Below are 16,558 nucleotides of genomic sequence, written 5' to 3'. Positions count from 1 at the left end.
TTCTTACAATCACTACCATAAAACTTAGATTTTTTTCCCCCCACAACCCCCCTCCTTCCCCGAGATGGCATACAATTCTATATAGGATCTATACATACATTCCTATTGAATACATTTTCACTATGGTCATGCTGTGTAGAAGAACTAAAATAAATGGGGGAAATCATATAAAAGCCAAAACATTAAATACACACAAAAAAATGATCTGCTACATTCTACAGTTGAATTCCATAGTTCTTTCTCTGGATGTGGAAGGCATTTTGCCTTAGAAGATCGTTGGGAATTTTTTTTTTTTTTTAAGTCCTTGCATTGCTATGAAATTCCAAGTCTACCAGAAAAAATTCTCGCACGCTGTGGTCATTGTTGTGCACAAAGTTCTCCTGGTTCTGCTCCTTTCTTTCAGCATCAGATCATATAAGTCTTTCCAGGCCTCTCTGAAGTCTTCCTGTTCATCATTTCCTATTGCACAATAGTATTCCATTACATTCATATACCATAATTTATTCAGCCATTCCCCTATTGATGGGCATCACCTTTTTTCCAGTTCTTGGCCGCTACAAAGAGTGCTGCTGTAAATATTTTTGTACATGTGGAACCCTTTCCCATTTCTATGATTTCTTTGGGATATAGTCCTAGAAGTGATACTGCTGGGTTAAAGGGATGCACATTTTTGTAGGCCTTTGGCCATAGTTCCAAATTGTTCTCCAGAATGGTTGGATCAGCTCACATCTCCACCAACAATGAATAAGTGCTCCAACTTTCCCACATCTTCTCCAGCATTGGTCATTTTCCTGTTTTGTCATGTTAACCAACCTGATGGGTGTGATGTATCTCAGAGCTGTTTTGATTTGCATCTTTCTAATCAATAGTGATTTAGAGCATTTTTTCATATGACTATAGATGTCTTTAATTTCTTCCTCTGAAAACAGCTTGTTCATATCCTTTGACCATTTATCAGTTGGGGCATGACTTATATTCTTGTGAATTTGACTCAGTTCTCTCTCTTTTTTTTTTTTTTAACCTTTGTATCCCTAGCACTCAGTATAGTGCTTGGTACATAGTAGAAGTTTAATAAATGCTTATTGACTGGTTGATTGACATTGAAATAAGAAAATGTAAGTAGAGAACTATATAAATTTCTTTTTCTTCTTTCTTCCTCCTCTCTTTCTTTCCTTCCATCTTCCTTCTTTCTAATATTTTGACCAATGGATCACATATTCAGTGAGGGTATCTTATAGAATAGGAACTCCAGTGAGTCTTTCTCACTTTTAGGATCAAAAGAAAATCCTCTGCTTTGCTTTTCAAGCCCTTAATAACCTGACCCCTTCCCATCTTCCCAGTCTTCTTATACTTCATTCTCCTCTAATCCAGTGATATTGGTCTCTTAGCTGTTCTTCGAACTCAGCACTCCATCTCTGACTGTGCATTTTCACCAGCTGTCTCCCAAGCCTAGAATTCTCCCTCCATTAGTTCTCTACATATTTTAGAAATGAGACATTTATTACCGACACTAGCTATAAAAATTCTTTCCCATTTTTCTGCTTCTCTCCTAATCTTGGTTGCATTTGGTTCGTGCAAAAACTTTTTAATCTAATGTAATCAAAATTATCCATTTTGTACTTCATAATGTTCTCTATCTCTTGTTTGGTCAAAAACTTCTCCATTCTCCATAAATCTGACAGTCTTTGCTCCCCTAATTTGTTTATAGTTTATATCTACATCACATTATCCATTTGGTTTCCAGGTTTTTCTGAAGTCATCTACTCATTATTTCTTATGGAACAAGAGTATTCCATTACATTCATATATCATAACTTACTTAGCCATTCCCCAGTTGATGAGCATCTCCCTTCAATTTCCAGTTCTTGGCCACCACAAAAAGAGCTGCTAAAATTATTTTTGTACATGTGGGTCCTTTTCCTACAATTTTTTATAGTTCATATATGTGCATTTGATGTATTTCTGGATTACTGCTCATCCTCAATGACTCCCAATATTTGCCTGTTTTCATTGAAACTGAATACTTTTGCACTATTGATGTTATCAGTAATTTAATCTTGTTACCACCTTACTAAAAACATCACAAAATCTCAGAGTTGAAAGAAACCTCAAATCCCATCTAATCTGACTTCTCTTTTACCACATCCCTGGAAAGTGACCTTTTGCCTTGACTTGAATATCTCCAGTGAGGAGGGAGCCCGTTATTTCCCAACCAGCCTCTTCTACTTTTGGATAGCTCTCGCCCTTAAGAACTTTTTTTCTTACAGTGGGTCTCATATTGATCTTTTCTTTCCTTCCCTCAAGATTTCTTGGTCCTTACTTCCATGATCTCTTAGGGTTTTTTTTTAAGCCATTCACAAGTTTAGCTATACTACACATTGAAAAAATATATCCCAATATTTATCTGACATCATATTCTCTGCAGACAGGAGGGAGGATTCTTTTTATGTTTCTTCTTCAAGGCTAAGTTCTGTCATTAGTATTTCAGAGCATTTGTTGTCTTTTTTTATTGATCTTTCCATCAACATTGTTTTTGTCATGTATGATAGTTCACATGAGTCTTCCCAGGCTTCTTCACTTTCGCTGCGTCCATCATTTTCACTGCTTATTAATATTCCTTTACACTCTTATAGCCCTTCCCCAATTGGTGAGCATCTACTTTGTTTCCAGGATTTGATCAGGGCTAAGTAAACTCCCAGTTATTTTGATTTGTATTACTTTTGTAGTCAGTGGTTTAGTGTGTTCTTTTGTTAAATTGTTGTCTGTTTGTTCCTGTCCTTTGACCATTTACTCTAGCACTGGAAGGGTCCTCAGAGACCACCTAGTCCAGCCTCTTCATTTTACAGATGAGGAAAAAAGCCCAAGAAGTGACCTGCCCAGGTTCACACAGGTCATAAGCATCAGACTCTTCACTGTGTCATATCTGACCCTTACCAGAGATATTTGATACAAGGATTTATACCAAGGATTCAAAGATAGTTCAGTATTAGAGAAACAAAATAATCATGTTAAAAACAAAAACATTTTAAAAACAGATTGTTATATCAGTAGATTTAGAAAAGGCCTTTGATCAAGTACAATGATTGTTCTAAAAACCCTCCAAGGTAATATTGGCCTTATATATTAAGATAAATTTTTATTGATTGGGGGGAGACAGGTGCAGTCTGTATATCCTTGAATCCCTATAGCCTCTGTGTCCTTCCCTCATTTGCTCCCAAACTGTCTTTTGTTTGCTTTTGTGAGGCAGTTGGGGGTAAGTGACTTGCCCAGGTCCACACAGCTGGTAAGTATCAAGTGTCTAAGGTTGAATTTAGGTCCTCTTGACTCCAGTTCGCCACCCAGCTGCCTCCTAAGCTGTCTTTTTTAAGAAATTTTTTTTTAAAGAAAAGAAAAAACTACACAAAACTAACAAACCTATCAAAAAAAAGCAAAAACCTGACATTATATGCAGTGTTATGTTCATCCATGGCGCCTCACCTTTCCAAAGAAGTGGGTGGTGGAGAATGATGTCTTCCCATATTTTTCCTTTGGGACCAAGCTTTGTCATTATAGTTTCATAACCTTCAGTTTTGCTTGTTTTGTTGTTTTTCCATTTACACTTTCATGCTCATTATGTATGTGATTTTCTACCTCCACAGCATCTCCAAACCCTTCTCTCTATTTAAAACCTCTCTATTAAAAGAGCCTCTTCTAATTCCAGCCCTTATCACATCTCATTTAGTTTATTGCAGTGGCCTTCTGAATGGACTCCCTACCTCATCTTGCTCCACTCCACTGGTGCAAGGTGATTTTCCTTCTACTCATATATGATCATGTCATATTCCTGTTGGAATAACTTGGATAAATTCTAATGCCCCTATATTGTCTCAAGGATTAAGTATCAACTCTGTTTAACTTTAAAGACCCAACCTGTCTCTCTAGCCTCATCGTTGTACATTATTGCTGCTTTTGCGCTGTGCATTTTCAGCCAACTGGCCTTCTCTTTTTCTTACACAAAGCATTTCTTTTCTTCTCTCTGGTTTTGAAGGATAATTAATCTTTAGAGATTTAAGTTTGTACAAACCTCTTAAACTCAAAGGAGTGCTAGCTACTCTGGGAGCTTTCAGGGATGCTCTCATTCTTTCTCTTACAGGCTGTAGCAGTTAAACAGTTGCCAGCTGATCAACAATCTTTTTCCTTGTAGAATGCCAGTCCTTGTTTTGGGACAACTAGCAATCCCTGTTTGAAGCTTTGACAACTACAGAGGTGAAGCCTGTAATTCTGGTACTCTGGGTTATTTGACTGAAATAACAAAGTGACCTTTTATTTCAGGCATTACATTTGAATCATTTTAAGCCAGTAGAGGGTAGCTGTGACTTAAGTACTGTGACTTAAGAGTTTTCTTTCTTCACATGTGTTCTTTAAATGTTTCTTCTTAAAAATTATTATGAGAATTTAAGAAGATTTTTCTCTTATGGATTCAGTGTTTGGAACATGTTATTGCCATAGGTTAGTATTAATAACTAGAATTTATGTAGTATTTTAAGATTTACAGAGCACTTCACACATAATCTCTTTGTATTCCTACAACTACTCTGAAAGTAGGTGCTGTTATTATCCCCCTTTTACAGGTGAGGAAACTGAGACAAACAGGTTATGCCTTGCCCAAGGTCAATAAGCTAGTAAATATCTCAGGCCAAATTTGAACTTGGATCTCCCTAACTTTGGGGCCAGGATTCTATCCACTGTGTCACCTATTTGCCTCTGTACCTTCAGTATCTTTTTTTTTTTATTTAAATTTTTTTATTAAATTATTTTATTTGTTTTTAGTGTTCTGCAATCACTTCCGTATATCTTAGATTTTTTTCCCCTTCTCTCCCTCCTTCTCTCCTCCCTCCCCGAGATGGCGTGCAATCTTATATAGGTTCTACACATACATTCCTATTAAATACATTTTCACCTTAGTCATGTTGCATAGAAGAATTAAAATGAATAGGAGAAACCATAAAACAAAACAAAACATAATACAAAAGAAAATGATCTGCTTCTTTCTGCAGTCCGATTCCATAGTTCTTTCTCTGGATGTGGAATGCATTTTGCCTTAAAAGAGCACTGGGAATTTTTTAAGTCCTTGCATTGCGATGAAGTACTAAGTCTTCCAGAAAAAGTCCTCGCACACTGTAGTTGTTGCTGCATATAAAGCTCTTCTGGTTCTGCTCCTTTCACTCAGCATCAGCCCATACAAATCCCTCTAGACCTTTCTGAAGTCTTCCTGTTCATCATTTCTTATAGCACAATAGTGTTCCATTACATTCATATACCACAATTTACTCAGTCATTCCCCAATTGATGAGAATCCCCTTGATTTCCAGTTTTTGGACACCACAAAGAGATGGTATAAATATTTTTGTACGTGTGGGACCCTTTCCCATTTTTATGATTTCTTGGGATACAGTCCTAGAAGCGCTGTTGCTGGGTCAAAGGGCATGCACCTTTATGCATAGTGGCAAATTGCTCTCTAGGGCTCACAGCTCCACCAACAATGAATTAGTGTTCCATCTCTCCCACATCTTCTCCAACGTTTATCATCTTGCTGTTTTGTTATCTTAGCCAATCTGATAGGTGTGATATGATACCTCAGAGCTGTTTTGATTTGCATCTCTTATCAGTAGTGATTTAGAACATTTTTTCTTATGACTATAAATTAATTTCTTCCTCTGAAAACTGCCTGTCCATATCCTTTGACCATTTATCAATTGGGGCATGATTTGCATTCTTGGACATTTGACTCAGTTCTCTATGTATTTTAGAAATGAGGCCTTTATCACAAGCACTAGCTGCAAAAATTCTTTCTCAGTTTTCTGCTTCCCTCCTAATCTTGGTTGCATTGGTACCTTCAGTATCTTAAAGTCTCAAAAACATAATTTTGTTTAGAATTTAGAATTTAGAAAAAAATGTATATGTTTAAGGAGCAAACTATTTTCAATTTTTCTTAATATTTATTTTACAGCCTTGCCATGTAATTTACACGGATTACCGACCGACTCCACTGCAGCATTATATTTTTCCAGCAGGGGGAGACGGCCTTCATCTTGTGGTTGATGAAAATGTAAGTGGTTTTCATGTGTTGTTTTTTCCTTAATCATAACTCTTTAGTGTTTTAGCTGTGAATGGGAAATGAAAGCCCAGTTGCTTTATGTCGGTTTTTGTGTATAAAATACTCTGTATAAGCTTTAATATTGTATGACAATAATAGGAATCTGTCAGAAATGAATTATTTTAGTCAACTTGGTATAATTTCATTTCTATATGCTAAGAAATTGCTTTTTTTATTTGAGAAAAAAATTTATGATGTGAATTATGGCAGCATTTTTGACAAAATTGCTTAGAAGAATAACTTTGGTTTCAGGGTGATTTCAGAGAAGATAATTTTAATACTGCAATGCAAGTACTTAGAGATGCAGGAGATTTGGCAAAAGGAGATCAGAAGGGGAGAAAAGGAGGAACAAAAGGTAATCTCTCATTTTTCTTTGAAGTTAATTTATGTCATTCATTTTCAAATTATTTGATGTTAAAATTGATTTTTGTTTTTAGAAAGTTTCAAAGATGTATGGGATTAAATTAATGATTTATGTTTAAAAAAAAAACTCATAAGCCAACCTTTTGTCTTTGCAGGACCATCAAATGTGTTCAAGATTGTGAAGATGATAATGGAAAGAAATTTTCAGCCTGTAATCATTTTTAGTTTCAGTAAAAAGGACTGCGAAGCATATGCCCTCCAGATGACGAAATTAGATTTCAACACAGGTACTGGTACATTTCAATACAGTTTTTTATGTTAAATTTATTCACTCAGTTATTCTTTTTTTTATGAAACTTTTTTACATGGCAAGTTTGTAAAATTAATAATGTCTCACTTTTGGCTGCATTATTTTTCTGGGAATAATCTTCCTACACATCATATTTTCTCATAGAAAAGATGTTCATTTGAGTGTTGCATTTCTGACCCTCAGCCCAGAATCCAGTAAGTCAAAGATATGACCTATAATAATGTATCATAAAACCAAAGATACAACTGTCACCCTCGACAGTAATTTAATATCATAAAATGTTCAAATACTAGAAATTGACATGCGTTGATTTTACTTAAGTTCTCTTCTGGCCTGAAAGTACTATTTCAGCTACAATAATTAAGCCCCCTTTTTTCACTTTTCTTAAACTATGCTAGTACTTTTAGCAGTTGATATATATAACTCAGGTCTTATAGAAGAGACTCAAGGAAGGTATATTTGGCTTTTTTTCCTCCCTTTACATGTCCTTGGAGCAAGCAAAATTAGACATTCTTCTAATTGCAGAGCCAAATTCTGTCCTATTTTCTTAGAAGCCTGTGGCTGGATGCTCTACCCTTAATTCTCCCAGGTATCATCTCTCCCCTCTACAATGTAAAACAAAGTTAAATGTCTTTTAACATGCCAGAAATATTTTTGTATGATAACTGTTTTTTGGCAAGTACATAGAGGTGAAAGTAGAAATAGAAAATACAAATAATGTTCATAAAATGCAGTACTTTAGAGATGAAAGCAATCTTCTCCAACCTGAATATGCACAGTAAGCAGTCTTACAACATGAACTGTGTGGTGGGTATCAACTTAGAAATAGAAGTGGGGCCTAAAAACCAATCTAGCTGAGCTCAGAAAACCTAATCATCACAGTAGGTTGGTTGCCAGGTAATGAACTTCTCAGGTCATAGAAACTCATGAAACTGTTTACTAAGGCACAGACAGTATGATCAATACTAGTAGCAAGATTGCCTATACCTATAAAAATCATAGTTTCTTGAATTAATTTTTAAACCGTACCTTTAATTTTTTTTATATATACCTGTGTTCCAATATCAATCCCACACACAAGCATGCATGTGCTCACAAGTGTGTGCATACACACAGCATTAAGTAAAAATAACAGATGCAGTGAGCATAACTGATACAGAACATGCAACATTTTGCACCAACCATCTTCACTACTCAGTAGAAAGAAGGTATTGATGTGTCTTCTGGAAACAATAGTAGTTATTGAATTGAATATGAGTGCAGCTGTCTTATTTTCATTAACTTTATTGTAGCCATTGTGCTTACTTTTCTCCTGGTTTTGTCTAAGCTATCATCAAGATATACAGATCTTCATAAAAAAAAAAAAAAAGGAAATAGAAGTGGGGGTAATCACCTAACAAGAGTGAGGGGTAACATCTGGAGTGGCCCACTGGTCCTCAGGAAATGTAAAAATATCTAGAGAAGTTCTTGCAGTTTTTTTAGGCTGCTTCCTCTGGCATTTCTGTTTAAGATATGGATAAGAGTTATATGGAATGAAAAGATCAGGCTGTTTCGTTGAGTGCGTCAGCAGAGGCAATACATATACACATAGAAAGGAAAAAAAGGCATATTTTGGTATTATTGGAGTCCAAGAACATATATATCAACTAGGAAGGCTTTGAGGCAAGAATTCAACATTGATTGGGCATGTTAGGTAGCTCTAAGCCTCCGAAAGACCACCTGACCACCTGCTTCTCCAGTTCTTAGTGTTGTAAAACAATCCCTTATTCCATGTGTATTTGTATTACAGCATCTAAACTGCATTTTCCTTTTCTGAATAAGTATGATTGAAGGGACACCCCTTGCTGTGGCCTAGGGTTCATTGAGTATACAAATAAGTTTTATAACTCACATGAGTTTCTGAAGGATGACTTTTGTATTTTAAAGTAAAATGGCTCTAGGAATCTAGATTATCAAGATATGTTTATGAAGCTTGAGGAAGAATTTGTATGTCAAGTCTTCTTCTGAGTTAGTGGTCAGAAACTCTATTTACAATAAAGTGTATATAACCTTATGATTCACTGTTAACCTTAGAAACACTTATCTTCTATTTCCTGGATGATACTGATATGGGTAATATTTTTGTACAGCAGAATATAACTCACCCCACATTAACCAAATGCTAGCCAAACTCTGATCTTAAAGGTTAACCATTTTAAAAGTAAAAGAACTTCACTTACACAAACTAAATTTATAAGAGAAACCAGCTATAAATGTTTCCATGTCTTTTATTTTGTTTTGTTTTGTTTTTTAAAAGAAAAGACCTGCCTACATCTTTGGTTTCCATGTAATATGAGGAAAAACTAATCTCATGAATTCATGCTGCTGGGCTGAGAAGACATGAGCATGTACATACACTTCAGGAAGCCTAGTGGGTAGAGTGGCTGACCTGGAGTCAGAAAGAACCGAGTTCAAATTCTGTCTCAGATACTAACTGTGTGACTTTGGGCAAGTCATCTGTTGCCTCATTTTCTTCATCTCTAAAATAATAGAATCTATCTCCTAGGGTTATTGTAAGGATCAAATGAGGTAGTATTTGTAAAGTGATTAGCACATTGCCTGGTACGTACTAGGCACATAGCTACTGTTATTACTATCATTGTCATTATTATTATCCAGAATGGAAGTTCCAAAGAACGCTTAGGGAAGGGAATCAATTGATATGAGTCATAGAGAGGCCCAAGAACATGAAGAATGTCAGTGAGGAAAGGGGAGCAGGTTGTAAAACTGTTTATTAGATTCATCTCTTAAGTGCTTGGGGTATTCTAAAAGATAGGTTGGTTTTTTTCTCTTTTAAAAATGCCCTGTGCACTGCCAAGAATCTCCTATGCTTCCTTGTGTGTGATGTTTTTGGGGATGGGAGAGAAATTGTTTGGATTTGTTTGTTTGTTTGTTTTTTGAGAATTTAAGATGTTATAACTGAAATTTGCAGAAATTTCTCTCCTAGGAGAGAACTTTTGCAGTTTTAGAAAGCTACTAAAACCAGTGATACTGGCCAAATGATCCCAGATTTAAATAGAACAAGGTTAGGTTTTTATGTGTGCTAATACTGTAGGTTCTATAGCTGAATGAGCATTTTAGAATATAAATTTAATCCAAGGTTCATAAAAATTATTTTGCTAGAAAGTTAAGACACCCTAATCAAACATAGTATCTTTTCTAGCCTCTTTATTCAGGATTCTCTTGTTGCTATATGTAATTTTAAATATTTTAATTTAAAATGAGAAGGATGTCTTTTTTTAATACTTGTGCTTAATTCCTTTAAAAGTTACAGTCAGAGTCTGAGAATCTGCTTTGCAGTCTTGCCTGGAACACTTACTATTTCTGGGACCTTGGGCAAGTCACTTCACTTCTCTGGGCCTTAGTTTTATCATTTATAAAATATGACCATTGGACTAGATAGACCCCAGCCTCTAAAGATGTCATCATCCATTTTCAAAAGATAATTCCCTCATGAATCTTCAGTGGTAGCAGATTTTCAGAAACAAGTGGAATTGTGGATATTACTTAGCACTAATAATATTATCTTCTTTTTACGGCATTAGCAGTTATTTTAGGGGGGGAAATGCCTTCCTGGTAACTATTGTGGTCTAATCGAAGCACTAAAAATCCTAACTATGCTATTTGATCATGTAATATTAGAGTTAAGTAATATTAGGCCAGTATGTATTATTAGAACAGTCATTACTTTTTTTTAATCTCAGTTTCCTCATTTGTAAAATGAGAAGATTGGGCCCTTCCCATGCTTGATGTTATAAACTATTTAACTTGGCACAACTAATTTTATGTTCATTTTAAAGCCTCATGAAAAAAAAAACCTTTGAAGTAGCTAGCTACTGAATTGATAGTGTGTAGTAGTGTGTAGTTTTTTTAACTTCGTGGGTGGGCAGCTTGTAAAGTTATTTCATTACTATAATAATCCAGTGCTAAAATTATTATGACAGCAGTAATATTCTCTGGTGACATGTCAGTATGGTTTGGCAGTTATATAATAGCAACTATCTTAAAGACATTTTGCCTCCCCCCGTTTTATATTTATTAAGCAAATTCAGATTTGCATAATGAATTTTCTCTTCAGTTGCCACGTAATGAAAAATTTATCTAGTAATATTAAATAATCTTACAAATATTATTTGGATGACATCTGATACCTTTTAGGTGACTGCTTTCTTGATAATAGCTTCAACTTGAATTCTTTTTCTTTTAGCTGAAGAAAAGAAGATGGTTGAAGAAGTATTTAATAATGCAATTGACTGCCTATCTGATGAAGATAAAAAGCTTCCTCAGGTGAGTGCTAGAGCAGTTAACCTAAACATTGTTATTAATAGTCCTTCTTCTCTATCTTTATTTTAAGATGTTAAAATGCTATTTCTATGACACTACTACAAATATGGCTTTATGTATAAAAGGATATTTTGCTTTCAGTAGCACCTAAGATTTTTGCTTTTCCTTTCTTTGCATTTGCTTGTTTTAAGTTAATATTTCTCTGAAATCTGTTGCTTAAAGGGACCAAATACTTTTAAATATGAAAAGATTAGCATCTTAACTCCAATATATGAATAAATTAACTCGTGGTCCACTTACCCATTGAAAATAGTTAAAATATATATAATCCAAACATTGGAAATAAAATATAAGAAAAAAATTTACTATTTAAAAATTTTATTCTTTATTTATAGGTTGAGCATGTGCTTCCTCTTTTGAAGAGAGGAATTGGTATTCACCATGGTGGCTTGCTTCCTATTTTGAAAGAGACCATAGAAATTCTATTTTCAGAAGGATTGATAAAGGTATGGTTATAATTGTTCAGTTGCAATTTGAAATATCATGCCTGATGAAGCTTTTGGGAAATTACAGTAGAGGCCATCACCAGGTTTTGTTCTGTTTTTTACTAACCTGTACTTTTTTCAGTGAATAACTTTTTATTACTTTCTAGCCAGCTAGATAATTGAGTATCTCAGAAATCTTTCTTTCTGTTCTTTATATATGGATTTTTTTGTTTTGGGTTTTTTTGCTTATATCTAACATAACTCATATTGTAGTAGCAGTTTTGATGAAGACAGCACTTTACTAACTGAAACAGTGCTGATCCTGCAGAAGAATTATTATTTCAGATAGATAGATCAATAGATCAGTTGATAGATAGTCTCTTGAAGAGATCACTTTATAGATCAGGCTAGGAGTAGAATTACTTGGTTGGTTGAGAAGAAGAGGGATCCTTTAGACTAAGGTGAAAAGTGTCTGGTCAAAAGAAAAAGAAAGTTAATACCTACGCCCATTGGGAGTTACTGGAATATGGCACATGATGCCCCAAATAATGATTGTGACCTTGTAGCTTATTGGTTTTGAATTATAGTATCAAAAAATTAGAGCTGGCAAGGGCCCAAGTTCCTTGAGTGCTTCCCCTTCCCCCTCATTTTACATCTGAAGACACTAAGGTCCAGAGAAGGTAAGTGACTTGCTTAGGGTCATACAGCTTGTATCAAAATCATCATATGGTTTGCAGTTGAGTTTGAATTTGACTTGTGAAATAGCCAATTGAAATACAGAAGCAGAACTATAGAACTTACTTAACATTACATTTTTTTTTTCAAACAACAGAAATCTGTCCTCTCCCTCCCTTGCCTCCTGGTTACTGCCTAATTTAGAATGAAAGAAAAAAGGGAGTGATGTATTACTTCCCTTTTTATCTGAACTGTGGTAGTTTCTGACTTGAGTTTGAATGTGAGCAACAGTAGATGCTGCTGGACTCAGCAGGCTGGACAGCACTGCAAATTCAGTCAGAAGCTTTGACCTTCCCTTTGGTCTTGGATTCCTGCCCTGGCTATTCTTTACAGTTTTCAGATTGGGCAGAAGTTGGAGCTGACAACTCATTCCACTCCTGGAGTTCAAGGTACACCATAGGTGTTTGCTTCTGAACTTGCTCCTTGGTCATCCACAGTCCAGTATGTGTGACCAGCCTTCTCCCCCGATTATTGCCCCAATTTCAGGTCCCTTCTTCTATCAGGGTCAGATGTCCTAGTATGCATCCAGGACTTCTTGCCCTGGCTTAGGGATCCCTGCAGCACATTCCTGGCCATACCCTGTCCTGGTCTCCAGAGACTGTTACATGCTGACCTGTGCTATAACTATCTCTTGGATCTTTTCATTAGGATTCAGTCTGGTATGTTTTCTAAATCATTCTGGGGGCAGTTCACTCTTTTTTTCTGTCATTTTACCATCCTTGAATCATAGCACTTTCATATAAGCTAAGTTAGTTTCATCACTTCGGAATCCCACACTAGGATCAGAGATAAATAAAGCCTTTGCTATTATTCTCATCAGGCAACACAGTATTTCCTCCCCACACGCATACCTCAGACACAGACACAAACACACACTACCTCCTTACAGCTAATTTAGCTTTTTTTTTTTAAGTTGAAGTTTATGGTAGAAGAGTAGGAACTTCTCTTGAGTTATGTAGTAAATGTCAGGAGTTTTCGGTACCTGTATTGCTGCCAATGTCTTTTAGTCAGTAGTCAGTAAACATTTATTAAATGCTTCCTATGTATTGGACACTGTCCTAAGCACTGGGGATTACAAAGAAGAGAAAGTGCTAACAGCCCTGTCTTTAGGGAACTTACGGTCTAATGGGGGAAGATAATACACAGAAGAAAGCTGAAATGCCAGTAGAAGGCATGCATGCACACACACAAACACGCACACACACACACAAACACGCACACACACACACGCATGCACACACGCGCACACACACACACAGTCTCTCTGTCTCTCTCTCCCCCTCCCTCCCTCCTTCTCTCCCTCTTTCCCTCTCTCCCTCTCCTTCTCCCTGTCCCTCTCTCTCCACCCCCAGGGTATCTGGGCAGGATCATGGTATTTAGCAGAGCAGTAGGTTGGAAGTGAAGAGTTGCTTGGAACATCTTTAACCCCCTTCAGAGGGAAGCTTTGGAAGGAGTTCATTGCTCTGCCCTCCAGGGGAGAGGTACATGAGGATACTGAGGATCAAAGCTGACTCAGTCTCCATGGTAACCAGCTTGTCCTGGAGGAACTTCTTGGTCATGGAGGGGAAACCAAGCAGAGCAGTTGATGGAACATTAGGGATAAAAAGTAGATGAAGTCAGTGAAAAGAAAATGTGCCTGTTACCTTCTATGTGATGGAGAGGAAGACATTGGATGATAATATACATTTTTGAAATAAATACTAGCAGCTCTCCTTCCCCTGCCTTGCAATCACATGATTTCTTTTTTTTTTATTTTGTTTTACACATGTCTTTTTAAGATAGCACAGGACATCTTCCAATGAAAGCCATGTTGTAAATGTTTAGGTTTCCAGGTTAGTCCATAGAAGTCTATTTAACCCATACTTTACTTGAATTATAATACAAGCCTAAATTCTAAGTGTTGGAAAGTAGCAGGAAGTCATGCAGCAGAGAAGAAAAGTTGGGCTACCTCTCCTCTGGATAGTAGGGCTTGTGTTAGACAAAATTTCCATTCTGAATTTCCATTTATTCAGCACAGATAATCTCAATCTTATGATGAGAGAAAAATCTTCCTTATCACACAAATTCACCCTAATGTGTCTATTTGCGTGGCTCCTTACCCTTTGATTGGTATTATCTCCATTTATTATAAAAGGAGGCAGGGTGGCACAGTAGAAACAGTGCTGTGTTGTCATTTGTTGCCTGTGTGACCTTGGGCAAGTCATTTCACCGCTTTGGACTTCATTCTCCTCGTGTAAAATGAAAGGCTTGGACTAGATGGTTCCTGAGACCACTTCCGGGTCGAAGTCTATTTTTCTTCACCAAAAATGAACCTTTAGGCTGGAACTTCAGGCCGCTATTACATTCAAATTCATAATGTAAGAGAAAAATACTTTTGAATAATATAGATAAGAACTGGTTAAAATTTATAAAAACAAGAAGCATTTATTAATAGATAAAGGGACAGAATTTGAACAGGCAGTTTTCAGAAAAAAAATCAAAGTTAATGATAACTGAAAAACAATGCTCCAAATCACTAATATTTTGAGAAATACAATTCAGGAACCTCTGAGATTCTACTTTCACATCCTTCAGATTAGCAAAAACAACAAAACAACCCAAAACAAACAAACAAAAACCCAAGTGCACTATTGTTGGAGCTGTGAATTGGTATAGTCATTTTGGAAAGCAGTTTTAGAACTTTCCTCAGAAGTCGCTGAACTGCGCATGTTCTTTGCCTGTGCAATACCCCTACTGTGTTTCTATCCCAAAGGGATCATAGAAGGAGAAAAAGGCTATTATGTACCGAAATTTGTATCAGAACTCTTTCTGGGCAAAGAACCCAAGTGAGGGGTTGTCCAAAGTCTGGAAGGACTTGTATGAAATGATCCAGAGCAACAAGAGGATAGTTCTTATGGTACCATCAGTGTAAAGATAGATATGTCTGAAAATCCCAAGAACGGTAATCACTTGTCCTAATGACAAACCACAACTGCAGAATATGTGACATGCCGTTAACATACCTCCCGATGGCTGATGGACTCGATGCGAAGTGAAACATTTTTGACACGACCAGTGCAGGAATTTGTTGTGCTTGACTATGCGTATTTGTTTAAAAACTTTTCTTTTCTCTTTAAAAAAATAAATCTCATGAAAAGAGAGTGATGTTGGGGAACGGGAGGAAGGTAAGGATAGGACTCTTCTCTCAAATCCCTCCTCAAAAAAAAGGAGAAGAGAAAGAAAGGCAGAAGGAACCTCGATATTCAAGGCATTTTTAAAAGTTACAAATTGAATTTACTATATACAGTGAAGAAAAACAAGCCCTGCGTATTGGAGATTTATACGTTAATGTGAATCCTCTCTTATAGAAATACTCATTTTATTTTTCTTCTTTTTAAGTTTAGAATTTTTTTTTTTAAAGAAAGTTAAAAAGAAAAAACATTTGAGTAGGAGGTCTCACAACATAAACAGACTGTCCCCTCCTTGGTAGTTGGACCACAAAGTTTAGCTCCTTTTATTTGATTTTCATTTACCATCCTCTTTTTCTGAGCCTCTAGTTACTCTAAAATAACTTCCTAGATTTTCCACACCAATTCTGTGGCTTCCACAGTTCAGTTGTACATGAAACAATTTTTAAGTAGAGTGTAAGGTAGGACTGCCTTTACTTAGAAATCATCATTGGGGTGCAAGCTTACCTAGCCTCTGTTTTCTCAACTTTAAAATGAGAGTTTTGGACCAAGAACAGATACTTACAACTTCTCCTTCCAGTCCTAGATCTGTGACCCTATAGTTTAAGAGCCTTGATAGCGTGCTTACATTGGAAACATTGTTAATGGCCACTTGCACTGAATAAGCAGGTTATTACTTTGCCCTGTTCCATTCAACTAATTCTAAATATTATATGGTATATACCTGTTTTTTTAAATTTGGGCTTTATTATACAGAATAGCTTTTCTAATAATGTATAGAGTGAATTCTGCTTATTGATATAACTTAAAGCAATTAAAGTTTATTGTCTGATTCTGATAAGAGCACATTCATTTAATCCTTTTTTAAAATTTAGTTTAAAATACCTGTGTAGTCTGATGAACATTGAAAAGACATAGTGCTGTGCTTTGTGAAAATTTACATGATATTGTTGTTACAAAAAACAAATATGGGAAACACATTTGTCTCTGCTTCTAAATTTCTTTTCCATATCTATAGAAGCTTGATTTCTCTTAAATC

At 35.9% G+C, this 16,558-nt stretch overlaps 2 protein-coding genes across 2 annotated transcripts in view; one reads left to right on the top strand and one right to left on the bottom strand.

Moving 5' to 3' along the window:
- The window catches only part of DHX29 (DExH-box helicase 29), a 360,925-nt gene that overhangs the window by 76,823 nt on the left and 267,544 nt on the right, over positions 1-16,558 (bottom strand). The window lies entirely within an intron of this gene.
- MTREX (Mtr4 exosome RNA helicase) overlaps positions 1-16,558 on the top strand; it is a 98,350-nt gene that overhangs the window by 17,957 nt on the left and 63,835 nt on the right. The window contains exons 9-13 of the mRNA XM_072605600.1: positions 5,990-6,088; positions 6,389-6,491; positions 6,655-6,786; positions 11,056-11,135; positions 11,528-11,638. Of these exons, the coding sequence (XP_072461701.1) occupies positions 5,990-6,088; positions 6,389-6,491; positions 6,655-6,786; positions 11,056-11,135; positions 11,528-11,638 (525 nt within the window). The remainder of the gene's footprint in view (positions 1-5,989; positions 6,089-6,388; positions 6,492-6,654; positions 6,787-11,055; positions 11,136-11,527; positions 11,639-16,558) is intronic.

Source organism: Notamacropus eugenii, chromosome 4 (assembly GCF_028372415.1).
Source record: "Notamacropus eugenii isolate mMacEug1 chromosome 4, mMacEug1.pri_v2, whole genome shotgun sequence".
Lineage (NCBI taxonomy): Eukaryota > Metazoa > Chordata > Mammalia > Diprotodontia > Macropodidae > Notamacropus > Notamacropus eugenii.
This window is presented reverse-complemented; position numbering and strand designations above follow the sequence as displayed.